General features: G+C 32.8%; 2 protein-coding genes across 6 annotated transcripts in view; both read left to right on the top strand.

The window, feature by feature from the left end:
* Positions 1–27,306, top strand: part of LOC127712168 (uncharacterized) — an 87,107-nt gene that overhangs the window by 13,399 nt on the left and 46,402 nt on the right. Inside the window, exon 1 of one of the 3 annotated variants that reach the window (XM_052218464.1) lies at positions 20,243–20,258. The exons of the other annotated variants lie outside the window; for them this stretch is intronic. The gene's annotated coding sequence lies outside the window, so the exon portion shown is untranslated. Of the gene's footprint in view, positions 1–20,242; positions 20,259–27,306 lie in introns of those variants that run through there. 3 annotated transcript variants of the gene reach the window in all.
* The window catches only part of LOC127712160 (repetitive organellar protein-like), an 84,938-nt gene that overhangs the window by 16,977 nt on the left and 40,655 nt on the right, over positions 1–27,306 (top strand). For 2 of the 3 annotated variants that reach the window (XM_052218444.1, XM_052218445.1), the window contains exons 2-5: positions 8,319–8,389; positions 15,920–15,975; positions 18,037–18,798; positions 22,255–22,447. In XM_052218444.1, coding sequence (XP_052074404.1) covers positions 8,341–8,389; positions 15,920–15,975; positions 18,037–18,798; positions 22,255–22,447 — 1,060 coding nt within the window. In that variant the 5' untranslated portion in view covers positions 8,319–8,340. The remainder of the gene's footprint in view (positions 1–8,318; positions 8,390–15,919; positions 15,976–18,036; positions 18,799–22,254; positions 22,448–27,306) is intronic. The other variant, XM_052218446.1, reaches the window with a different exon arrangement.

Below are 27,306 nucleotides of genomic sequence, written 5' to 3'. Positions count from 1 at the left end.
AATAGCAAGAAATCTTCAATTGCACAGTATTGCGCAATAGCAAGAAATATCCAATAGCACAATATTGCGCAATAGCAAGAAATTGTCAATTGTACAGTATTGCGCAATAGCAAGAAATATTCAATTGCACAGTATTGTGCAAAAGAAGATACTTCATATAAATTGCTTATTTCTTGACCAATTTCAATGGGGTTTTATTCTTGAATTCTTGGGGTTCTTTAATATGCTGAATCTAACCGTGTATTAAGTTTTTGGATTTTGGGCCCTGTTTTTAAATTGGTCCACATTGAGGTCCAAAGGGTCCAAAATTAAACTTTGTTTGATTTCATCAAAAATTGAATTATTGGGGTTCTTTGATATGCCGAATCTAACCGTGTATTTAGATTCTTAATTTTTGGTTCCGTTTTCAAATTGGTCTACATTAAGGTCCAAAGGGTCCAAAATTAAACTTAGTTTGATTTTAACAAAAATTGAATTCTTAGGGTTCTTTGATATGCTGAATCTAAACATGTATTTAGATTTTTGATTATGGGCCCAGTTTTCAAGTTGGTCCAAATTGGGGTCCAAATTAAACTTTGTTTGATTTCAACAAAAATTGAATATATGGGGTTCTTTGATATGCTGAATCTAACCATGTATTTAGATTTTTGATTTTTGGGCCCCGTTATCAACTTTGTCCACATTGAGGTCAAAAGGGTCCAAAATTAAACTTTGTTTGATTTCATCAAAAATTGAATTATTGGGGTTCTTTGATATGCCGAATCTAACCGTGTATTTAGATTCTTAATTTTTGGTTCCGTTTTCAAATTGGTCTACATTAAGGTCCAAAGGGTCCAAAATTAAACTTAGTTTGATTTTAACAAAAATTGAATTCTTAGGGTTCTTTGATATGCTGAATCTAAACATGTATTTAGATTTTTTATTATGGGCCCAGTTTTCAAGTTGGTCCAAATCGGGGTCCAAATTAAACTTTGTTTGATTTCAACAAAAATTGAATATATGGGGTTCTTTGATATGCTGAATCTAACCATGTATTTAGATTTTTGATTTTTGGGCCCCGTTATCAACTTTGTCCACATTGAGGTCAAAAGGGTCCAAAATTAAACTTTGTTTGATTTCATCAAAAATTGAATTCTTGGGGTTCTTTGATATGCTGAATCTAACCATGTATTTAGATTTTGGATATTGGACCACAATAGGTGAATGTCCAATTTAAAATTTTTAAGTTCTTAGACCACATTCATTCTGTGTCAGAAACCTATGCTGTGTCAAATATTTAATCACAATCCAAATTCAGAGCTGTATCAAGCTTGAATGTTGTGTCCATACTTGCCCCAACTGTTCAGGGTTCGACCTCTGCGGTCGTATCAAGCTGCGCCCTGCGGAGCATTTTATTTAAGCTTATTTTTACACAGAATAGTAAAGACTTGTTGTAGTTTCATATGATACTAAACCCCTAATGGGAGGGATTGTACTTGATTTTCATATGATGAAGACATAATCTTTTAATCAGTTTAATTGAGGTCTGGAGCTGGCATGTCAGTAACTGCTAGTAGTCCTTTGTTAATTTATGTATCATTGTCATTTTGCTTAGTTTCTTTTGTTACATATTCTGACATCGGACTTGGACTTCTTTTAAACTGAGTTTTACTGTGCGTATTGCTATGTGTTTCTTACTCTACATTGGCTAGAGGTATAGGGGGAGGGTTGAGATCTCACAAAACATGTTTAACCCCGCCACATTTTTGTGCCTGTCCCAAGTCAGGAGCCTCTGGCCTTTGTAAGTCTTGTATGTTTTTTTATTTTAGTTCATTTATATGTTTTGGAGTTTAGTGTGATGTCCATTTTCACTGAACTAGTACACAATTTTATTTAGGGGCCAGCGACACTTTTCACAAAAAATCTTACGATTAAAATTGATCGTAAGTTATACTGAAATGTGTATTTCTTACGAGTATTTTTACTCTTAAGATTTTTTGTGAAAAGAGCCGCAGCTGAGGACCACCTCCGGGTGCAGGATTTTCTCGCTGCGTTGAAGACCCATTGGTGGCCTTCGGCAGTTGTCTGCTCTTTGGTCGGGTTGTTGTCTCTTTGACATATTCCCCATTTCCATTCTCAATTTTATTATAGCTAGATATATACATTTTTTACAGATAATCATTGAGAGTCATTTCTAGAAGATTGAAAATTCTATTTCTTCCTTTTCTCCACTAATTCTATGTAGGCAGAATACAAGTTTTGCACAATTTAGGCAATTTCCAAGCTTTGTTTAAAAAATCCAATCTTTGAACAAATGCATTCTATTGCAGTGATTAATACATGTAATAAGTGAATTGTAAATTTTAATTGTTATACAATCATATTGCTAAATTAACACCCCAAGGGGACATGGTATATAGACTCATAGAAATGAAAAGACTGATTATTGTTATACAAACAAATCTGTGTTATAATCTGAATAATTACTTATTAATTCATGTAATTAGTGAAGTTAGTTAACATTTTAAGCAATGAACCAAAATTGTTCAAAAGTAATTTTCCTTACATATAATTACTATTCTTAATATAAGTTATATATATTTAAAAAAAACAAATTGAATTATTGGACTTTATGCATGTTAACAGTTTGATCAATCTAGACTTAATATAGATTATATAGATTTTTAGGAGGATTATTGAGAAAAGCTTTTCACATTTGATTAATGTGTCTTCATGTACACTTGTCTTAGAGTTGCTGGAACAATACTTTCTCATATTTATACACTTTATAAAAAAAAGTCTCAAACAAGTGAACTTATAAATTAAAATACTATGTTTTATTTTTATAAATATCTTTAATGTATTGCATTTGTGATAAATCACTGAATCCTCTTTAAAACTCAGGCCAGTATTTCATATTACCCAGTATTGCCTAGTATTACCATGATTACCCGGTAAAACCCGGGTTTTCCCAGTATTACCCACTGGGCTGGGCATTACTCATAAAACCGGGGTTTTTGCCAACCCTGATGAGGGATGGATAAATACCCTGCCATGTCCAGTCTTTGTTTATGTTTGATGTTTTTCAGCTTTGTATTGATCTGATGTTAAGCCTTTTTCAACTGATTTTTATAGTTTGTTCTTATGTTGTGCTGTTACATCACTGTCCCAGGTTAGGGGGAGGGTTGAGCGCTCACAAACATGTTTAACCATGTTAACCCCGCCACATTCTTTATGTGCCTGTCCCAAGTCAGATGCCTGTAGTTCAGTGCACATGGTTGTTGTTGGTTCATGTCTGTCATATTTGTTTTTTATGTTAATTGTTTTGTTATAAATTAGGCAGTTAGTTTTCTCAATTGAATTGTTTCATATTTTTCATGTAGGGGCCTTTTATAGCAGACTATACGGTATGGCATGTATGGGTTTTTCTCATTGTTGAAGGTTGTACGTTGCGTATAATTTCTAATACATCCACTTGATCATTGCTTATTTTGAACTTTGGTGGATAGTTGTCTCATTGGCAATCATATCTCATCTCCTTATTTTTATCTGTAAATCAAAATATTGTTTTTATTGGTACCAACATTGATTTTGTTTTTGAAAAATTGAAACATAACTAAATATATATTGCAATATATTTGCAGTTATGAGAACTCATTATCCTACATCTTGTCTATACTGTTTACTTATATTTTGGCATTGTACAAGGTCATACATTTCTCAGAATATTAATGATGTCTTGACACTAAATCTGTTGGATGTGTTCTGATTGATACTTTAGTCCGGGAGAACATGATTTACTTATTAGTTATAATTGGCTTTGAACTAGCTTTCAGTAACTGTGAGTACTCTTATTTCGGTGCTTGATGTCTTGTTTTTGTGTTAGTTGTTTTTGTGCTTTGTACTGATCTTTTGAGTTAAGCCAAGTAAAGCAATAGTTGTCTTATTGGCTATCATACCACATCTCCTTATTTTTATATGCAAATATGCTTAGTTAGACTTTCTGGAACTGTGATGAGATGATTAAAGCTGTACATTTTCTGCTTGATCTATGTAGGTTTCATCAATAAAGTTTAGTCATCAATTGCACCCCTTTCAAAGCAAACTTGTTCCTGTTTTGTTATGAATCACAGTTTACCGCCAAACGCAGTATAGATTCATCTTAATTTCATTTAATTGACAAATTTAATAAACACTTAACATTACTTTAATTACATTTGCTTTAAATATTAAAAATTCTCTAATTATAGTATGTACAATTACCGCAGAATTTACCAAATGAATAAATCTAATATATTCTCTATAAATCTTTGCCACTTCTCCCTGTCAGATTCAAACCAAGAATTTCCTTAATCCTATGATTCTGAAGTTCATCACATCATGAAGTGTGAGCCCAGTTTTGTTCTCCATGAACCTACCATGATGATGTAACCAATTCTGAAGTTCATCACATCGTGTAGTCTGATCAAAGTATTGTTCTCCATGAGCCTACTATGATAATGGTACTGATTACAAAAGTACATCACATCATCATGATCATGTAGTGTGAGCCTTGTGTTTTTATACGACCGCAAAAAAATTTTTGTCGTCGTATATTGGTATGACGTTGGCGTCGTCGTTGTCCGGCGTCGTCGTCCGAAGACACATTAGTTTTCGCACTCTAACTTTAGTTTAAGTGAATGGATCTCAATGAAATTTTACCATAAGGTTCAATACCACAAAAGGAAGGTGGGGATTGATTTTGGGGGTTATGGTACTAACAGTTAAGGAATTAGGGGCCAAAAGGGGCCAAAAATAAGCATTTTTGTAACTTCCAGACATAACTTGTGTGTAAGTGTATGGATCTCTCTGACATTGTACCACAAGGTTCCATATCACAAAGGGAATGCTGGGATTGATTAAGGGGGTAATTGCCTCCAAATTTTAGGAATTAGGGGCCAAAAAGGGGCAAAAAACAAGCATTTTTCTAGTTTCATGACAATAACTTGTTTGTAAGTGTATGGATCTTTATGAAATTGTACTACAAGGTTCCATATCACAAAGGGAATACTGGGATTGATTTTTGGGGTAATTTCCTCCAAATTTTAGGAATAAGGGGCCAAAAAGGGGCAAAAAACAAGCATTTTTCTAGTTTCATGACAATAACTTGTTTGTAAGTGTATGGATCTTTATGAAATTGTACTACAAGGTTCCATATCACAAAGGGAAAGCTGGAATTGAGTTTGGGGGTAATTGCCCAAAAAGTTTAGGAATAAGGGGCCAAAAAGGGGCAACAAATAAGCATTTTTCTAGTTTACAGACAATAACTTGTGTCCAAGTGTATGGATCTCTCTGAAATTGTACTGCAAGGTACCATACCACAAAGGGAAGGCTGGGATTGATTTTGGGGGTTTTTCCCTCAAAATTTTAGTAATTAGGGGCCATAAAAGGGCAAAAAAAAACATGCATTTTTCTAGTTTCAGGACAATAACTTGTGTGTAAGTGTATGGATCTTTATGAAATTGTACTGCAAGGTTCCATATCACAAAGGGAAAGCTGGAATTGAGTATGGGGGTAATTGCCGTAAACGTTTAGGAATTTGGGGCCAAAAAGGGGCCAAAAAACAAGCATTTTTCTAGTTTCCAGACAATAACTTGTGTTCAAGTGTACGAATCTCTCTGAAATTGTACTGCAAGGTACCATACCACAAAGGGAAAGCTGGGATTGAGTTTGGGGGTGATGAATCATAAGGGGGTTCAAAAAATTGGGGGGGGGATTTTTTTTTTCCTTTAACATTTTCCATTTTAAATTGGTTATTTCTGATTTATATATAAAAGCAAATAATAATGATATGGTTTGAATAGGTATACATGTGAACCTCAAGTACAATAATCCCGTTTTCAGGGGTCTCCTCCCGACCTCCCGTTGAAGAGGAAAAAATCCCGTGTATGAAATTTTTCATGAATGAAAAATTTCTGCCCAACATATCATCTCAGGCATCTGGTGTAACTGACATTACCTGAAGTCATATTTTACCTGTAAATCAATTAACATGCATAATTATATGGCTTCACTTGTCAGTTTGGCTGTCAAACATACTGGTAATCAACGATTTTTACCTCAGGCTGTGTATTTATTGGGTTACTTCCCTTGATTTATCCTGTTTTAAGTTACTTTCCTTTTAATAATGAAATTTTTTAAAAGAATATAAATAAAATATAAATTGAACAAATAATCATAAAAGGATGGTAATTAAATGATTTTAAATGTCTTAGGACAAATAAAAAAATAATAATTTGAAAATTATTTGAGGATTCTATACTTCCTTTCAAGGCTTAAATTGAAATTTATATAATAAATATGACCCTTATTTTACAGGTGGAATGATTTTCTGAGTTTGCAAATAAAAACTATTTGCAAGAGAAAAAAAAAAAAAAAAATAAAAACTATTTGCAGATAGGGAAACAAATGTTCTGGTTGCAATGATTGTTTTATAGAATATACTGAAAAAAAACAATGTTAGATTGAACATGTAGAATATAAAGATGGAAAAACTTTATAAGTACAAGGTTACTATAAACATAATAAATTGGATGGAAAGTTGAAGAAAACACACTTTGAAAGACCATTTTTACAGCACACGGTTACATTTACAACAAAATTAATGTTGATTAAAAACCTCCTGATCTGAGTCCTAATCTCCTGACCAAAATTTCCCAATCTCCTGATCTGAGTTTCACAGTCCATCACATGTATGAATAGGTAAATTGAAAATTTTTAAGTTCTTAGACCACTTTCATTTTGTGTCAGAAACCTATGCTGTGTCAAATATTTAAATACAATCCAAATTCAGTGCTGTATCAAGCTTGAATGTTGTGTCCATACTTGCCCCAACTGTTCAGGGTTCGACCTCTGCGGTCGTATCAAGCTGCGCCCCAGCGGAGCATTTTATTCATGTTTTTATTCACAATGAACTTTTCATGATAAAGGTACTTGTACTGATGCTTGAATATATATGTACATCAAGTTATGGAGTGTGAGTCCAGTAGTCCTTGAACCTACCATGATAATGATACCAATTCTGAAGTACATCACATCATGTAGTGTGAGCCCAGTATTGTTCTCTATGAACCTACCATGATAATGATACTGGTTCTGAAGTACATCACATCATGAAGTTCGAGCCCAGTATTGTTCTCTATGAACCTACCATGATAATGATACCAATTCTGAAGTACATCTAGTCCAATTATAATTATGACATTTTGAAAGGCTATTTTAATTTTTTTTCTGTGATGCCTGGTGTCACAGAAAAAAACTAACTTGAAATAGCCTTTCAAGACGTCATAATTATTTGGACTAAAGTACATCACATCATGAAGTGTCAGAGCCCAGTATTCTTCTCCATGAACCTACTATGATAATGGTACTGATTCCAAAAGTACATCACATCATGTAGTGTGAGGCTTGAGTTTTTATTCTCAATGAACTTTTCATGATAAAGGTACTTGTACTGATGCTTGAATATATGTACATCAAGTTATGTAGTGTGAGTCCAGTAGTGTTTTCCTTAAACCTACCATGATAATGATACTGATTCTGAAGTACATCACATCATGTCTTGTGATCCCAGTATTGTTCTCCATGAACCTACCATGATAATGAACTGATTCTGAAGTACATCACATCATGTCGTTTGAGCCCAGTATTGTTCTCCATGAACCTACATGTACCATGATACTGATTCTGAAGTACATCACATCATGTCTTGTGAGCCCAGTATTGTTCTCCATGAACCTTCGTACCATGATCATGATGATAATGATACTGATTCTGAAGTACATCACATCATGTAGTGCGAGTCCAGTATTGTTTTCCGTGAACCTACTATGATAATGTTACTGATTCTGAAGTACATCACATCATGCCGTGTGAGCCCAGTATTGTTCTCCATGATCATGAACCTACCATGATACTGATACTGATTCTGAGGTACATCACATCATGTAGTGCGAGTCCAGTATTGTTTTCCATGAACCTACCATGGTAAAGATACTGATTCTGAAGTACATCACATCATGTCCTGTGAGCCCAGTATTATTCTTCATGAACCTACCATGATACTGATACTGATTCTGAAGTACATCACATCATGTAGTGCGAACTAGTTCGGTATTGTTTTCCATGAACCTACCATGATACTGATACTGATTCAGAAGTACATGTACATTTTGTCATGTAAAGTATGTTCTCTTTTTTCTAGATGAACCTACCATGATAGATACTTCTATGTATATATATTTTGACTTTATTTGAACAATGACAGTGTGATCAGAGTTACTTTTATTTTATTATTTTAGATCCTAATTCTTTGTGAAACTTATGAGTGATCAACAAGAAAGACTATGGACTGCTTTAATGGATGAATCAGGTATGTTCACTGTTTTTTATGCCCCCACCATAGTGGGGGGGGCATTAAGTTTTAACCCTGCCCGTCTGTACGTCTGTCTGTACGTCCCAAAATTGGTTTCCGTTCTCTAACTTTAGTTTGCCTCAACCAAATGTTATGGAACTTATACACAATGCTAATTACCACTAAATACAGATCAAATTTGAATTTTGGTGGCGTCACTTTTACAGTTCTAGAGTTATGCCCCTTTACAAATGGAAAAATTGCTAAATTTTTCGTTTCCGTTCTCTAACTTAAGTTTGCCTAAACCAAATGTTATGAATCTTATACACTATGCTTATTACCACAATATACAGATCAAGTTTGAATTTTGGTGCCGTCACTTCTACAGTTCTAGAGTTATGCCCCTTTACAAATGGAAAAATTGCTAAATTTTTCGTTTCCGTTCGCTAACTTAAGTTTGCCTATACCAAATGTTATGAATCTTATGCACAATGCTTATTACCACAATATACAGATCAAGTTTGAATTTTGGTGCCGTCACTTTTACTGTTCTAGAGTTATACCCTTTACAAATAAAAAAATTGCTGAATTTTTCATTTTTATTTCTAAATATCAAGTATTTTTAGTCCCCTACCGACGAAGTCGATGGGGACTTTAGGTTTGCACTCCGTCTGTCTGTCTGTCTGTCCATCTGTCAGTCCGGCAAATCAGTTTTCCAGACCTTTTTTCTTTGTGCTTGAAGATATTGATTTGATATTTGGTTTATTGATTTATCATGACAAGTTACAGGTCAAGTTGAATTTTCACGATTTTAGCTTTTCTCTTTGTTCAGTTAAAGCCCTTTCCCTAGAATTAAAGTTTTGATGAAATACTTATTAATTAGTAGATTTCTGTTCAAAGGGAAATAACTCATTTTTTAAAAGACTTTTAAAATACAAAATGACATTTTGGATTTTTTTCTTTTTCTTTGATAAATTGTTTGAAGAATTTAGTGGTAGGTTTTTTTGATATTCTTGAAGATATTGATTTGATAATTAGTATATAGTTTTATCTTGACAAGTTACAGATCAAGTTGGAATTTTATTCCAGTCTGATAATTTTGTGCAGAGTTATGGTCTTATGACATAGAAAATTCACTTGAATTCAGTTTTCAACAGTTTTTTTCGATGACAAGCTAAAGATCAAGTTAGAATTTCGTTCCATTAGAATGAATTTGTAATCGGTAGGGGACTATGTATTGCCATGCAATACTCACAGAATGCTTGTTAAAATTGGAGTTATCTTTCTTTGTCCATGATTAAAAGTTGAATCAACTAACAATCAATGCTTTATACAATGCAATGTTTAATTTTACCTTCCACTGATAAATTAAAGCAATTTTTACCCTTCATTTCTAAAAATATTTTAAAGTCTTCTTTGAAAATTGGAGTTATCTTTCTTTGTGCATAATGGTAGTTGAATCAACTACAACCAATGCTTTATACAATGCAATATTCAATTTTACTTCCTAATGATAAATTAATGCAATCTTTACCATTCTGTGCTTACAAGAACTTTGATTACTGTTCTAGAGTTATGCCCATTTACAAATGAAAAAATTGCTGAATTTTTCGTTTCCGTTCTCTAACTTGAGTTTGTCTTAAATTAATGTAATGAAATGTATATATAATGCTTTTTATCACAAAACTCAGTTTAATTTTTTGTTTCCGTTTTCTAACTTTAGTTTGCCTCAACCAAATGTTATGAAACTTATACACAATGCTTATTACTACATAATACAGATTAAGTACGAAATTTGGTGGCGACACTTTTACCATTCTTGAGTTATGTCCCTTTATAAACATAAAAATTGCTGAATTTTTCGTTTCCGTTCTCTAACTTTAGTTTGTCTCAACCAAATGTTATAAAACTTATACACAACCTTTCTAGAGTTATGCGTATTTACAAATAGAAAAATTGCTGAATTTTTAGTTTCTGTTCTCTACTTAAGTTAGCCTCAACCAAATGTTATGAGACTTACACACAATGCTTATTACCACAAAACTCAGATCAAGTTCAAATTTGGGTAGCGTCACTTTTACCGTTCTTCAGTTATGTTCCTTTATAACTATATGATATGCAAGCGGGGGCATCATCTGTGTCCACATGTGGACACTATCCACATTTCTTTCCAAATCGTTTATCATGTTTATGAATATACTTTGTCACCTCACTTAAATTTCCCCTCTCCAACATGTGTCCAAGGTATCATTCTTCAGATGCTATCAAATATACATTGTATCAAACAATGGTTACTACAAAAATTTCTGTCTGGCAAACACTTTTATTTTTCTTGTAATCTACTATGTCTAATATGACCTCAGCCTTTTAATTTCCAATACTGAAACAACGTTATTTACAAGATGAAAGCTAAATAGAATAAGGTTCAAATCAGGAATAGCATATAACAAAAACACAAATACAAATACAAGTAAAATAATATAAAAGAAATATGGAATCAAAAAATGCTTGCAGTATTTGAAAGAAAGCTCAAAATAAGTAGAACTGCTGATATAAAAATACAAATGACATGCAACTTAGGGAGCTACCATTTGATTTTTATGGGGGGCTAGGATGAAATTTGAAGAAAAAAAGGCAGGACAGGAGTTTTGAGTAAGAAAAAAAGGCAAGATGAGCAACTTGGCAAAAAAAAAAAAGGCAGGATGACAATTTATGTAAAAAAAGTCAGGATAAACTAAAAAAAAAATAGAAGGACCGAATAGAGTGAAAAATAAAAAGGCAGGACAGAGATTACAATTAAAAAAAATGCAGGACAAAATTTTTCATCCTAGCCCCCCATAAAAATCAAATGGTAGCTCTTAAGGTCAAGGAACAGTTGTAGGTCTTCCTATAGGCATCAATTGCACCCCTTTAACATAGGTGGATCCGGGGGAGGGGGGGGGGCCTGGGTCCCCCCTTTTGTGGGAAAAATTTGGTTGATTATATAGGGAATCACTGAAACATGACTGTAGCGGGCCCCCTCTTATGGCAGTCAGTAGGACCCCCTTATAAAAAGTTCTGGACTCACCACTGCTTTAAGATAGAGCAGACTTGTTCCTGTATTGTAATTATGAATGGCCAAACTGAGTACAAATCCATCTAAATTCTGTTTAAATGATAGATTAAACAATAATATTGTTACTTTGGTTATACTTGTTTTAAATAATAAAAATTCTCTAACATTCTAATTATACAATGTACTGTAAATTCTGAAATTATTGCTGAGGTTTTTATTAATGTGAATTATGTGAATGGGTGACTATTGCAATATTAAGAACTCGCAAATTTGATATCTGATACATTTATCTGTATGCAGATTTTCCTGAAATCGCAATAATTTTTGCTCCCATTTTTGTCCATTCTTAATAATAAAAAAATCACAATAATAAATGCACACAATAATATTTGAATTTACAGTACTATAGAAACTAAAGGTTAATATCAAAGAATGGTCATAACAATAGCAATGGCAATGCCACAGATTTAAAAAAAAAAATTTAACATCAAAGGCACCATCCATTCATCTGTAGGTGGCATGGTTTTTTTCTCAGGACAAACCTTTTTTTCCTACTAATAAAAAGCTATATATTTTTCAATAACATACAAGTGCAAGAATTTTGGTGGCGTCACTTTTACTGTTCTACAGTTATATATGCCCCTTTACAAATGGAAAAATTGCTGAATTTTTTGTTTCCGTTTTCTAACTTTAGTTTGCCTCAACCAAATGTTATGAAATTTATACACAATGCTTATTACCTTTTTTGGTAGCATCACTTTTACCATTCTAGATTTAATTTTTTGGGGCCCTTTATAGCTTACTGTTCGGTGTGAGCCAAGGCTCCGTGTTGAAGACCGTTCTGTGACCTATAATGGTTTACTTTTATAAATTTTGACTTGGATGGAGAGTTGTCTCATTGGCACTCATACAACATCTTCTTATATCTATTTACGCCACTTTACAAATGGAATAAAATGCTCCGCTGGGCGCAGCTTGATACGACCGCAGAGGTCGAACCCTGAACAGTCGGGGCAAGTATGGACACAACATTCAAGCTTGATACAGCACTGAATTTGGATTGTGATTAAATATTTGACACAGCATAGGTTTCTGACACAGAATGAATGTGGTCTAAGAACTTAAAAATTTTTAATTTACCTATTCAAACCATATCATTATTATTTGCTTTTATATATAAATCAGAAATAACCAATTTAAAATGGAAAATTTCAAAGAAAAAAAAATCCCTCCCCCAAATTTTTTGAACCCCCTTATGATTCATCACCCCCAAACTCAATCACAGCCTTCCCTTTGTGGTATGGTACCTTGCAGTACAATTTCAGAGAAATCCATACACTTGAACACAAGTTATTGTCTGGAAACTAGAAAAATGCTTTTTTTTAGGCCCCTTTTTGGCCCCAAATTCCTAAATGTTTAGGGCAATTACCCCCAAACTCAAACCCAGCTTTCCCTTTGTGATATGGAACCTTATAGTACAATTTCATAAAGATCCATACACTCAAGTTATTGTCCTGAAATTAGAAAAATGCTTGTTTTTTGCCCCTTTTTGGCCCCTAATTCCTAAAATTTTTAGGCAATTTCCCCCAAAATCAATCCCAGCCTTCCCTTTGTGGTATGGTATGTTGCAGTACAATTTCAGAGAGATCCATACACTTGAACACAAGTTATTGTCTGGAAACTAGAAAAATGCTTATTTTTGGCCCCTTTTTGGCCCCTTATTGCTTAACGTTTTGGGCTATTACCCCCAAACTCAATTCCAGCTTTCCCTTTGTGATATGGAACCTTTTAGTACAATTTCAGAAAGATCCATACACTTACACACAAGTTATTGTCGTGAAACTAGAAAAATGCTTGTTTTTTGCCCCTCTTTTGGCCCCTAATTCCTAAAATTTTGAGGCAATTCCCCCCAAAATCAATCCCAGCATTCCCTTTGTGATATGGAACCTTGTGGTACAATGTCAGAGGAACCATACACTAACACACAAGTTATGTCTGGAAGTTACAAAAATGCTTATTTTTGGCCCCTTTTGGGCCCCTAATTCCTTAACTGTTGGTACCATAACCCCCAAAATCAATCCCAACCTTCCTTTTGTGGTATTGAACCTTATGGTAATATTTCATAGAGATCCATTCACTTAAACTAAAGTTAGAGTGCGAAAACCAATGTGTCTTCGGATGACGACGACGCCAATGTCATACCAATATACGACCAGAAAACTTTTTTTGCGGTCGTATAAAAATTGCTGAATTTTTTGTTTCCGTTCTCTAACTTTAGTTTGCCTCAAACAAATGTTATGAAACTTATGTGCAATGCTAATTACCACAAAACACAGATCAAGTTTGAATTTTGGTGGCCTCACTTTTACAGTTCTAGAGTTATGCCCCTTTACAAATGGAAAAATTGCCGAATTTTTCGTTTTTGTTCTCTAACTTAAGTTTGCCTCAACTAAATGTTATGAAATTTATACACAATGCTTATTACCACAAAACTCAGATCAAGTACACATTGGGGTAGCGTCACTTTTACTGTTCTTGAGTTGTGTCCCTTTATAACATATGAAAGTGGGGGCATCATCTGTGTCCCATGGACACATTCCCCATTTATTTCCACTTAAAATAGTACTGTAACGTATAACTAGGCGTTTATATCAAAAACGTACGTTCCAATAAATACTTGGATCCAAGTTGTCCAAACAATACGGCAATACTAAAAGCTATAATTATCTATCTTATGCACAATGAACCAAAATATATACACTAGCTATTTGCCGATCCAAAGTAACAATGAACAATAAAACAATTATATATACACCAATATAATATTAAACAGCCTGTCCTCCCCGAGTGGGACTATCTGTCACTATATATAAGACAGTGCGGGCTGGTACAGTATGTTGCTACCAGACAGTCTGGGCTGGTACAGCTTGTCCTCCGAGTGGGACTATCTGTCACTATATATAAGACAGTGCGGGCTAGTACAGTATGTTGCTACCAGACAGTCTGGGCTGGTACAGCTTGTCCTCCGAGTGGGACAGACTGTCACTAACAAACAATGCGGATTGTTGCAGTCTGTCCTCCGAGTGGGACAGTCTGCTCTACCAACTTTCAATGTTAGACCAACTTGTACCCAGTACAAGTTGTCCCCAGTACAAGTTGTCCTATCTAACTTACAGCTATGTAACGTACTCACTATTGTAAGCTGGTCTTCTTTTGTAAGAATATCGACAGAACCTGAATTGTATTCCTTACCCCCTTATATACTCCAGGGCGAATACACTATTTACTGGATAGGGGTGTTCTCTAAATGTTCCCGATACCGAACACAAAAATCCCTCTCAAACACCCCCATACCCTTGGACCCAACCACTGACTTTCCCGCCAAACGTCTAAATCCACACAACATGCACAATGCTTCCTTCTGCGTGAAATATGCATATATACAACAAGATTCTTCTTGTTTGTTACCTTAACAACCAATAAACATTACACTACTTCCCACGCAACATGATCATCATCATAGTTTTCTGTGGCAATTGAATTACAGAATTCATTGAAATATTCTATAGCATTTGCAAACTGGAGCCATAACCATGTTTCATTTGTTAGCAACAATAAAATAATATTGTTGTTCATGATGTTTCATTAAGAAATAGAGAACTTTAATTTATGAATTTTTACAATAACTTATTATCAAAAAAAAAAAAAAAATCATGATTATTCAGTTTGGCAGTCAAGGGTCTAACTTAAATAAGTTATTAGAGAAAAATAACATACATTTGTTATTGAGGGCTAAAAAATCAAAAATCTGTGATAACATATGTATGTTACATGTTTAAAAGGGGCATTATACATCGTTTTTTTTGTTAAATTGTGTACTAGTTCTATTGATATTATAATTGTCTTTATGTATATTAAACTTTAGAAAGATATAACAGTCCATAGTTTGCCAATCATGCATAACACACCCATGTTATTACAGAAAAAATATGCCTGTAATAACTAAAGGGTGTTATTACAGCTTCTCTATATCTCTTCAAAGCCTTTTCTCCTACATATATCACAATGTATTTTAATTTATTGTAATAAATAGTGATAAGAGCATGTAATGAGGTTCTGCGCAAGCTTCCTAGTCATTCCCAAGTGTCTCATGTAATAAGTTAAATGCCTGTAATAACTAAGCCTTGTTATTACAGCTAAGTTATCACTTAAAAGCCTTACCATGGTTGATCAAAAATGTATTAATTGAATTCGAAAATTAGTTTTCAAGGTTATGTATTAAGTTACTGCGCAAGTTTCAAGAATTCCCAAGTGCCCACTAAAATAAAAAAATTTATGGTACATTTAACTGATAACAAACATATGTTACTACAGATTAAGAGAAAGTATCTGTAATAACACATGTATGTTATTTTTCTCTAATAACTTATTCAAGTTACACCCTTGACTGTTTGGTATTGAATAAGTTTTTTTTTGTGTTTTTTTTTTAACAGAGATTTTTCCTGTACCAACATCAGATGATATTCCAACTCATAGTACTCCAGTTAAGGTATGTTTAATAAGCAAATGGATTTCAACACAGGTCATGCAGGTGTAGTACAGTCGTTGAAAACTATTCTGACATCTGAAACTTTACCTGTAAAATTTATATTATGTAAAGATTGGTACAGCTTTTACTTTTACATTGAGTGGCCACTGTGGTATGATATTTCTGCACTTACAACAAGTAAATTTTCATATTTAAACAAGACTTGAAGATCATTTTAAATATTTGAAATTTGATTTGTTAAAGAATGAAAACTGATGAACAGAATGAGATGCAGTGGTAAAATATTTGGCAGTAGTTCCATATGTCACCTTACCATATAAAAAAACACAATGACACCTACAGTTTATTCCGTGGAGTGCCATATGGAACTTTTTCCTAGTAGTTTTCTCTGATAAAATCTGTGACCTCATCCTGGATTGTTGTCTTTTTTTATGCCTTTAGTCTTTACCATACCAAACCAAATAAGCAGAATTTGTTGTTTTCACTTGTGTAATTCAATTCAATTTTTTTACTTGGAAGAGATGGGGTGGTATAAAAGTAATACATTGTTGTTATTGTTGTCGTCTTCATCGCCCGAAGACATTTGGTTTCCAGACAATAACTGGAGTATGAATCTCCTATGAAATTGTACCACAGGATTACGTACCACAAAAGTAAGGTTGGGTTGATTTTAGAGGTTATTGTCATAACTGTTTAGAAATTAGGTGCCAAAAACAAGCATTTTCTAATATTGTATAAATTGCTTATTTCTTGACCAATTTAAATGGGGTTGAATTGAAAGTCTTGAAATCATGGGGTTCTTTAACATGTTAAATCTGACTGTATATTTAGATTTTGGATTTTGGGCCTCGTTTTTAAATTAGTCCACATTGAGGTCCAATGGGTTCAAAATTAAACTTTGTTTTATTGCAACAAAAATTGAATTCTTGGCTGGCTTGGGGTTCTTTGATATGCTGAATCTAACAGTGTATTTAGATTTTTGATTCTTTGGACTCAGTTTTCAAATTCAACATGAAATTGGTCCACATTAAAGTCCAGAGGGTCCCAAACTTGATTTAAACAAAAATTGAATTCTTGGGGTTCTTTGATATACTGAATCTAAACATGTATTTAGATATTTGATTTTTTGCTTTAGAAAAAGCTCTATATATAATATTCAAAAGGAGCCAAGACTTTTATTCGATCCAAAGACACTATAGAAATGTAGATCAGAAATTGCCATTAAAGTAAGTTATGCTAAAAACAGACTTTTTCGCCCCAGTCGCCTGCTAGCGTGAGCCCTAAAACTGTTGTAAGTTATGGAAAAATAAGATCATACCTGACATATCAACACAAAATTTGCATAATTATGGGGTCATAACTCATACAATTTATAATTTATTATGTGATGTGTAAAAAAGTCCTTTAGTTCTAGGTGAAATTTGTAGTATTTTAATTTTAGGGCCCATTTTAACCCTTTTGTGAACCTACTCTGCTCATAGATTTTATAGATCATGTTTGTAATAAAAAAAATCTTAATCATACATTGTTGTATTTGTACTATGATCTCTGAGAAAACCTAATGATGAATAAAAAGACACTTTTATAAATTAATGACAATTTTTTGTTATTAGTTGTATGTTGATTGAATCCATTAAAAATGATATTAAATTATTTGTAATTTATTTACCTGCCAAAAAAATGGAACTACACAATGAAAAATACATTAATTTTATAAAAATCACACATAAATTATATCTATATAGTTGGAATAGACTATGCACATGATACAATTGTAAGCTCATGAAACCTTGACTCTATTTTGTTTACTTAACTTATAGATAATGGGTGTAATTAAAAGTTGGCAAACCAAGAGTAAACCAAATTGTCCATGTACCTGAACTATATATAATAATAATCTTCATTTTAAATACCAAATCAAAAACAAAAATTAAAGTTGTCAATATGCAATACATATGATACACAAATTTAACTATCATTAAGAGAATATATATAACTTTTTTAAGAGAAAAAATAATAATGTGAATAAAACAATTGAATTTTAACTGTTTCACTTTGTAGCCCTCCATTCCACCATTTACAACAAGGAGTAGATCCCATTCCAAGAAAGTATTAAGTGTTCCTCCACAAGGTTTATCTAATCCATCAAGCTCCTCTCATATACCTTCAACTCTTTCACTTAAACACTATAATGAGGCACATTCTCTAAAAGATTATGAAGATAAATATGGATCTTATTTACGGGACATAGATAAAACACCACAGAACAAGGATGTACCTGAAGAGGACAAGAAATATGTACAAATATTCAAGGATGTTTATAAAGAGGAAAAGAAATGTGTACAAACATTAAAGGATGATAATCTTATCTCATTACCAGATCATTCAAAAAAAATGAGACATGAAAATCAACATTCAGAAAACTCTAAACATCTTGGTTTAAATACATCAGATTCAAAAACTGGAACCAGAAATCATCACAACCATAGCAGACCAATTTATTCAATCAGTTCACAATTAACTAACAACCAATCCTCTAAGGTACCTGTAGGTGTAGATGATTCTTTTCATGGTCTGTTTAATAAACATTCTGTTGGTACAAAAATTGAACATTCTGCAAACCATGTGAAGGAGTTGTTTAATTTTAAACCAAAAGATAAAAAAGAGGACAGTTCAAAGAGAAAAAACATGAATCATACTGGGTCATTCAGAGTTCAGACTGACAGAAATGAAGTTGCTGATAACAATGACAATGCTCCCGGAAGTCCAAGGGGTTACTTTCGTCATGGTAATGGAAAGCTGACAGAACAGTTTTCTTTAAGAGTAAGTAGTTTTAAAAACAAGCAATTTTGGGGTTTTTTTTTTGTGTTTATTTAGAAAATGCTAATACATATAAAAATACATATAAAGATGTTTGGTGTGAATCAGTGCAGTGTAACAGCACCCTGAAAGCACCAAAAAAGAGATATATACAGATGCTTTATGGTTTTATCAGTATACAACAGACTTTAAATTGTATGTTTTCTAAATAGGTTGCGATAGAATTAATTTAAAAGAGATGTCCTAAGACCTTACATTAAAACTAGATTTATGAACTGAAAAATGTCCACAGAATCACAGACAACCACTGCCAAAATCACAGATTTTTTAAAAAATAATTATAGTTCTTTCAAGTCGCTTATAAGCATCAGTGTGGTTACTCTGTTTCTACTTTATAGCAGGTTAGGCTTGGTATTATGTCACTTTTTATGTGTGCTTACTTGAATTAGGAGCATTTAGTACAGTGATTTTGACATGATTTGGTTAGGTCACTCCCTAGAACGATTGCCTTAGTTCTCTACAAATAAGCATACCAAAAGTAAATAAAAAATTTTGATTTAATGTTATACATCAAACTTTCAATATTTAAATTGTGGTTGTTGAAAAGTAACAAACATATAGCATAATATCGAAAATTGACATGGTTTGTGTAAGTGTTCCAAATATTGACATGGGTTTCACTTTTGTCATGGTTTGGATCAAAATTAATATATATTAGTTTCATGAATATATTAATGGTTTGTTAAAATGCTTCGTTAAAAGAACACAATTACAAAATGTACCAAATGACTAATAAGAAAAATAGCCTTTTTAACTAATTAATGGGTAAACTGTAGTGAATCATACATGCAAAATATTACTTATAGATGGTATCCATAGATATCATAGCTGTGAATAATATAATTGACATATATATATATATAGGCATAACTCATTTGTGCTGCCATTTAATAGAACACTTTTTTACCTAAAGTTGTCTCTGTATGTCGGTTTCAAGTTATGCCAGGGATGTATAGATGAGCAACATTAGGAATCAAACTGTAAACCCTGGTAAGCTTTTGGTTCTTTAGTCCTACAATCCTCCATATCACCATTAAGGCCTCATAATTGTGTTTTAACAAGTGAGTTTTAATTTAGAAAATAGAAAGACTTGCCATATCTGATCATTTTTGTGCATACCAATCATGAATGCAATCTGAGACTGGACAATGTATTTTTGGTAAATGTCACAGTTAGCAGTACATTGCTGTTGTCATAGATGTTTGACATGGCTTTTAAGCCATGTCTGTTTTGTTTCTTTTTGTTGTGTTCTTTTTATATGACCGCAAAAATATTTTGCGGTCGTATATTGGTATGACGTTGGCGTCGTCCGAAGACACATTGGTTTTTCGCACTCTAACTTTAGTTAAAGTGAATGGATCTCTATGAGATTTTACCATAAGGTTCAATACCACAAAAGGAAGGTTGGGATTGATTTTTGGGGTTATGGTACCAACAGTTAAGGAATTAGGGGCCAAAAAGGGGCCAAAAATAAGCATTTTTGTAACTTCCAGACATAACTTGTGTGTAAGTGTATGGATCTTTCTGAAATTGTACTACAAGGTTCCATATCACAAAGGGAAAGCTGGAATTGAGTTTGGGGGTAATTGCCCAAAACATTTAGGAATAAGGGGCCAAAAAGGGGCAAAAAATAAGCATTTTTCTAGTTTCCAGACAATAACTTGTGTTCAAGTGTATGGATCTCTCTGAAATTGTACTGCAAGGTACCATACCACAAAGGGAAGGCTGGGATTGAGTTTGGGGGTGATGAATCATAAGGGGGTTCAAAAAATTTGGGGGAGGGATTTTTTTTTCTTTGAAATTTTCCATTCTAAATTGGTTATTTCTGATTTATATATAAAAGCAAATAATAATGATATGGTTTGAATAGGTAAATTAAAAATTTTTAAGTTCTTAGACTATATTCATTCTGTGTCAGAAACCTATGCTGTGTCAAATATTTAATCACAATCCAAATTCAGTGCTGTATCAAGCTTGAATGATGTGTCCATACTTGCCCCAACTGTTTAGGGTTCGACCTCTGCAGTTGTTTCAAGCTGTGCCCAGCGGAGCATTTTATTTTTTTTGGTGGGGGGAGGGGGAAGGAAGGAATTCAATGAAAAAATATCATATGAATCTCTGACTGTAATGATGTCTTTACACTAAATCAATTTGATGTTGGATGTGTACTTATTGATATTTTAGTCTTGGATACATGATTTTTTTATTAGTTGTTTTTGTTAGCTTTTATCGATTTTGTACTTTGTATTGTTCTGATGAGTTAAGCCCTGTGCAACCGACTATTATAGTTTGATCTTATGTTCATGATGTTGTACTGTTACACCACTGACCCAGGTTAGGGGATGGGTTTGGTGTCAGCAAGTTTGTTTAACTCCACCACATTCTGTTTGTGCATATTCGAAGTATAAGGAGTCTGTAATTCAGTTGTTGTTGTTTGTTGCTGTATATCATATTTGTTTTTTGTTTATTGTTTTGTACATAAATCAGGTCATTAATTTTTTGTTTGAATTGTTTTACATTTGTCATTTCAGTGCCTTTTATAGCTTAATATGCGGTATGGGTTTTGCTCAATCTTGAAGGCCATACAGTGATGAGCTATAGTCATGATAGTTGTAACTAGATCATTTGGTTTCTGTTAGAGAGTTGTCTCATTAGCGATCATACCACATCTTATTTTTATTTAAATTGCACAATTTGTCTGACAAATGGGCTATGCAAATAACTGAAATCCACTGAAGTATATGTTTAGCTGACCCCTGTTTTTTTCAACACCAGAGAACACTTCTTTTTTTATTGCAAAATTGTATAAAATGCAAAAATGCTCAAAAAGGAGGACAAACATATAAACTTTATAGCTTGCTGTTCAGTGTGAGCCAATGCTCCGTGTTGAAGGCCGTACCTTGACCTATAATGGTTTACTTTTATAAATTGTAACTTGGATGGAGAGTTATCTCATTGGCACTCATACCACATCTTCCTATATCTATATATATGCAGACAGTTATGAAATAAATCAAGATCTGATTTTTCAATATTCAACAGTATTTTTGTAAACAAATGTGTAACTTTTTTAAAAATAATTATCAATTTATGCCCTATATCTGGGAATTGAGAAATCTTCTTTACCATTTATTAAAAATGTTTAGGCTCTTTCAACTGATCATGACAAAGTACAATGCTCAATTTGAAATCTTACAAAACATCAGTTCATACTATACTAGGTGATTAATACAGGAAACTCAAAATCAATATTGGTTTCTTTATTGAATTTTTAGTTAAAAGAATTACAAATGTGTGGACTTTCAGAAATACATTTGTATGCAATAAAAAAAAAAGTGAGGCAAATGCCTTAGAACAATATATGTAGAATTTTTTTTTCATAATTTTTTTGCATTACAGGGAAACAGTTCAAGTATGGATACATCAACTATAAATAAACAAAGATGTGAGATTCAGATGCTGGTTGCTGAGTTGAGAGATCGTGATCGAGAGCTAAATGAGATGACTCAAGCACATCAGCATCAGTTACAGGCATGGGAACAGGACAGGCATAGGCTGTTAACACTTGAAGAAAAATGTCATCAGTATCAAGGTATTGATTCATGAACCATTTGCATGATTTAAATGATGTTTGTTCAGTTATTGACAGATTGCTATAAGCCTATAGCTACATTCCATGGAAATATGAATTATAAACCAAAAACTAGAGAATTTTTCAAGTGTTTCTCTGTAGAGTATACAACATTTATTTTTGCCCGAGTCTGATTTCCATCTGCCATATTTTTCAAATACCTGTTGCTAATGTCTGCATTAGCAGGCACTGTGGCCCCCATTTGATCTGAAAAAGTGGAACCATTGTTACAATCGGGACAAATAATTGTTATTCTCTAAAGTAGACACTCTCTAGCGGTGGTGAAACTGAGTTTCTTATCCTTATTTATCAATTTACAAAACTTGCCTGACTGATAGATAGGAAGAAATGAAATTTTATTCATGTGACTTCCAAAACCACTTTAACCAGCAAACTGTGTGTATTTAAGTAACATATGATAGGGGCATGCGTTTGTAGAACATTCTGAAATGAGCACTTTATTGTTTTGCCTGTATTGGTCAGTTTTGCTCTTATTTATATGTTGAATTGAAAAAGAATCTTGTATTTTGATGTAAAAAAAACACAAAGAACTAACTTTATCGTATCTAAGGAATACTGCAAAAAAAAAGTAGCATCATAGTTAGATCCAGTTACCATTTTGGATTCTGTAAACTTAGAAATTTTTGCCATGTTTTTATTATAGTGAAAACTGCAATGGGATAGGTCTTGCTAAAATTAAAATTCACATTTTATAATATGATAGCATTATTCGTAATGTTCGTATGCAGCATTTCCTTAAATTGCCATAATTAATCTTGCTATTGAAGTAATCTTACTAATTATATTGTTTTGTTGGTGACCTTCTGCTGTTGTCTGTTCTATGGTCGGGTTGTTGTCTCTTTGACACATTCCCCATTTCCATTCTCAATTTTATTATCCATTGTTGAACAATCACAATAATTAATGCACACAAAAACCCATTTCAAAAATTTTTGTGTGCATTAATTATTTCAATTTTAAAAATCTCAAAAATTTCTGAATTTACTGAGTATCCAAAATTGTCAACTCTGACAGATTATTCTCATTTGGGGTGCACTCTCAGAGAAATAACCCTTATGATGGTAACTTATTGAATAGATAATAATATTTTCGTCAATTCTTCGTCAAACGAACATAAATTATTTATGTACTAGTCTACATAATTTATGACCCATCTGATTCTTATCTCATAAATAACTAAAACACAAGTTTTAGATCTTGTCAGACATGAGGACCATTCTTTTTAAGTCAACATTGTTATATCAAGCAAACTATAACTTATTTGTGAATAGTAAACAAAGTCCATAAATAGAATAAGTCCTCTGCTGAAAAATAAGAGAAATGTAGCACTCAACAATATACAAAAGACAAACAAATCATGTTAAAAATAGCTACTATTTTGGAATATATATCTACATAAGTAAAGCTAACAAAAATATGTCCACACTGATGAAAGGTCAACATCCTTCTCAATACTTTCAAACCGAGTCCACCTGATTTACATACTCAGGTTCATAAACCGGATACAATTCTAATAATATTATCATAGAACTGTCATACGATAAAAATTCATCTACCATTATAAAAATAAGGAGATGTGGTATGATTGCCAATGAGACAACTATCCACCGAAGTTCAAATGAAGTGGATGTAAGCAATTATAAGCAACCGTACAGCCTTCAACAATGAGAAAAACCCATACCGTATGGTCAGCTATAAAATGTACATAAATACATTTATTTTCTAATTCCTTCTTCAGATGAACATAAATTATTTATGTACTTGTCTACATAACTTATATTATAGAAACTATAAACCGGTGACTGACCCATCTGATTCTTATTTCATAAATAACTAGAACACCAGTTTTAGACCTTGTCAGGCACGATGACCATTCTTCTGTGTACAAACAAAGAAATTTCAGAACTTGTAAGCGTTTTTTTTCAAATCGTCACTAACGTAACTATCTTTTGATTTATCAGTCTTCCACCTTCCATGAATCTTTAATAATCTGTCTGAGACACTGGTCAGTGTTTATACTAGGGGCTGAACAACAGCCTGGTCTATAACTATGTGTTCCAAAAATACTTGGATCTAAACATATTTCTAATAAAGCACTTTTTCCTATCTCTCTGGTTCTAGCTAGTTTTACATTTTTTTTTTCTCAGCTCGAAGCTGTTTGTACTCTTACAATAAGATATTGCTCTTAAGGTGTAATACCACCAAATCATAGTACGTCACATCCGGTTGCATACGAAAATAGGTCGAAAAAAAATATTCCCTTGAATTTGACAGTTGTAGGTAATTGATCCTACATTTCATTGCAGTAAAACATTTCTGAGTCATAAACATATATCTTGGGTATTTCAAAGCACCATTATTTCTTTATTTGGGGTTTCTATAGAATATTTTGGAAACTTGAGGTTACATGGTTAGGCCAAGTAAATTTAATTAGTAGATTTTCATCCAAATTTTTGAAAAAAATGGGGTGGGTGGGAGGATTTTATTTTTTATTTTTTATTAGATATGAAACGCTCTTGTGACGTGTTCTTCATATATGCAAGTGTAATAATAAGGTTCTATCATGTATATACATGTATAACGAATCAAACATACAAAGAAATGCAAAAACCAAAATTTGAAACAGGATGTTATTAATGAAACGAAATTATCGACAGTTACCGGTAACGAAAATGAACAAAATCCGGAAATCGTAAATTTTTCAAAATAAAAAAAATTGGGGCGGAACGATTTCAGAGGGGCGGGCGGGGATGAAAATCTATCAATTAATTTTAATTGGCCTTACTAAAGCTTGTACACAGGTTAAAAAAGGGGGAAAATTTGATTGGTTAACTTCCAGTGATGGTTATTTTCTTATATGCAATGAAATGTTATGTGAAATTTTTTCTATAGTACTGGACAGGATAAATCTTTACTCATGCCAAGTATTTCTTTATTTGAAACAAAGATAAATTCTGCACAATTTTTTGAAAAGTAAATTTAACAAAGACTAATAGGGGGAAATCAATGGTGGTATTACACCTTAACACAAAATCATCTGAAGAAATGTCTATTTGAGCTACATCTAAGTAATCACTCAAAATTTTAACAGGACAGGACGTGAACTTGATCAAGTTTAGCCATTAAATTTTTTTTTCCTTTTTGGTTACAATTGATTTTACTACTTTTAATAAAAATATCAATATGATCGTCTCCAAATGTAATGTGTTTTGCTCTGATCTCACATAGTTTGCTGTACCTTAAAAATCCTGAATAAGCCAGAAAACGCAAAGCTAATTAGAATTTTAAACGAATTATAGGTATACAAATTTTCAAAAAGTCTAAGAATTATGTTTGTGTTCGTTATAAGTTCTTTTTGTACGACCACAAAATTTTTGCGTCGTATAATGTAATCATGTTGTCTGCCTTTTCGTCGTCCGAAGACATTTGGTTTCTTGACAATAACTTGAGTATAACTGTTTAGTAATAAGGGGCAAAAAGGGGCCAAAACAAGCATTTTTCTTGTTTCAGGACAATAACTTGTGTACTAGTGTATAGATCTCTATGAAATTGTACCGCAAGGTTCCATACCAAAAAAGGAAGGTTGGGATTGATTTTGGGGTGTATGGTCCTAACTGTTTAGGAAAAAGGGGCCAAAACAATACTTTTCTAATACTTTGTATAAATTGCTGATTTCTTGACTAACTTCAATGTGGTTTAATTCAAACTCTTGAATTATTAGGGTTCTTTGATATGCTGATTCTAACCGTGTATTTAGATTTTGGACCATAACTAAGGTAAATGTCCAATTTCAAAGTTCTTAGACCACATTCATTCTGTGTCAGAAACTATGCTATGTCAAATATTTAACAATGTTTAATCACAATCCATTTTCAGAGCTGTATTGTACAATTAATAGAAATTGTAAATATAGTCATAGTTAAAAATAGATACAGCATCAAATAAAATTTTAGAGAAAGTTAGAAATTTACTGTTCATTACTAGATATTTTGGGATTTTTATTTTAGTTTGATAGATTTTTTAAAGACATCGTATTTATGAGGAATGATATTTTGGAAATTGTTTTTTTCAGTTTTTTTTTGTAAATGTTTTGAAGAACTTCGTGGTAGATTTGTTTGTTATTCTGTATAAATTAATTTCAAAATGCTATATATATATATCATGTGTCACTCATTTTCCCTACCATCACTTGTTTCCAGTAACTCAGGCTTCCGTTTTGGACTCTTACAGTTTTAAGAAATTTATTCCTCCTCCCAAACATCAATATTGAAAAAAATTACCAGCGTATTGATCATGTGGATTATTGATAATTTGTATAGCATTCAAGATTTTTATTTCAGTTTGACTACCACATGTCAAGATAAGATTCATTTTACATCTTACTGATGAAGGATATTAGTTATCCGAAATATCTAAAATTTTATCATGATTTAATTATTTTTTGGTGATGTTGTACCCTTTTAGACTTGTTATATATATATATATCTGCACACATGAAAATTATTTTTTTACGCCTCAGCACAACAATGTTAAATCTGCGGAAGCAAATTTTTGTTCTTCCCTCGCTGGGATTCGAACTCATGCTATTGGGATATGGTGACAACACGGCCTGCACTGTGTCCAGTGCTCTAGACCACTCGGCCACCTAGACTGAACTTAAAAATTCAGCTTTCGATGGCTGAATTTTGATATTTAGATTAATTATGAATATGATATGTGTTTTCAGCCGTGTATCACCTTCACTGGTGATCCAATGGATGGATCTGTCGTAGAGTTGTCACTTGTTTAGACGTACTTAT

Source organism: Mytilus californianus, unplaced genomic scaffold (assembly GCF_021869535.1).
Source record: "Mytilus californianus isolate M0D057914Y unplaced genomic scaffold, xbMytCali1.0.p SCAF_8, whole genome shotgun sequence".
NCBI classification, from domain to species: Eukaryota; Metazoa; Mollusca; class Bivalvia; order Mytilida; family Mytilidae; genus Mytilus; species Mytilus californianus.
This window is presented reverse-complemented; position numbering and strand designations above follow the sequence as displayed.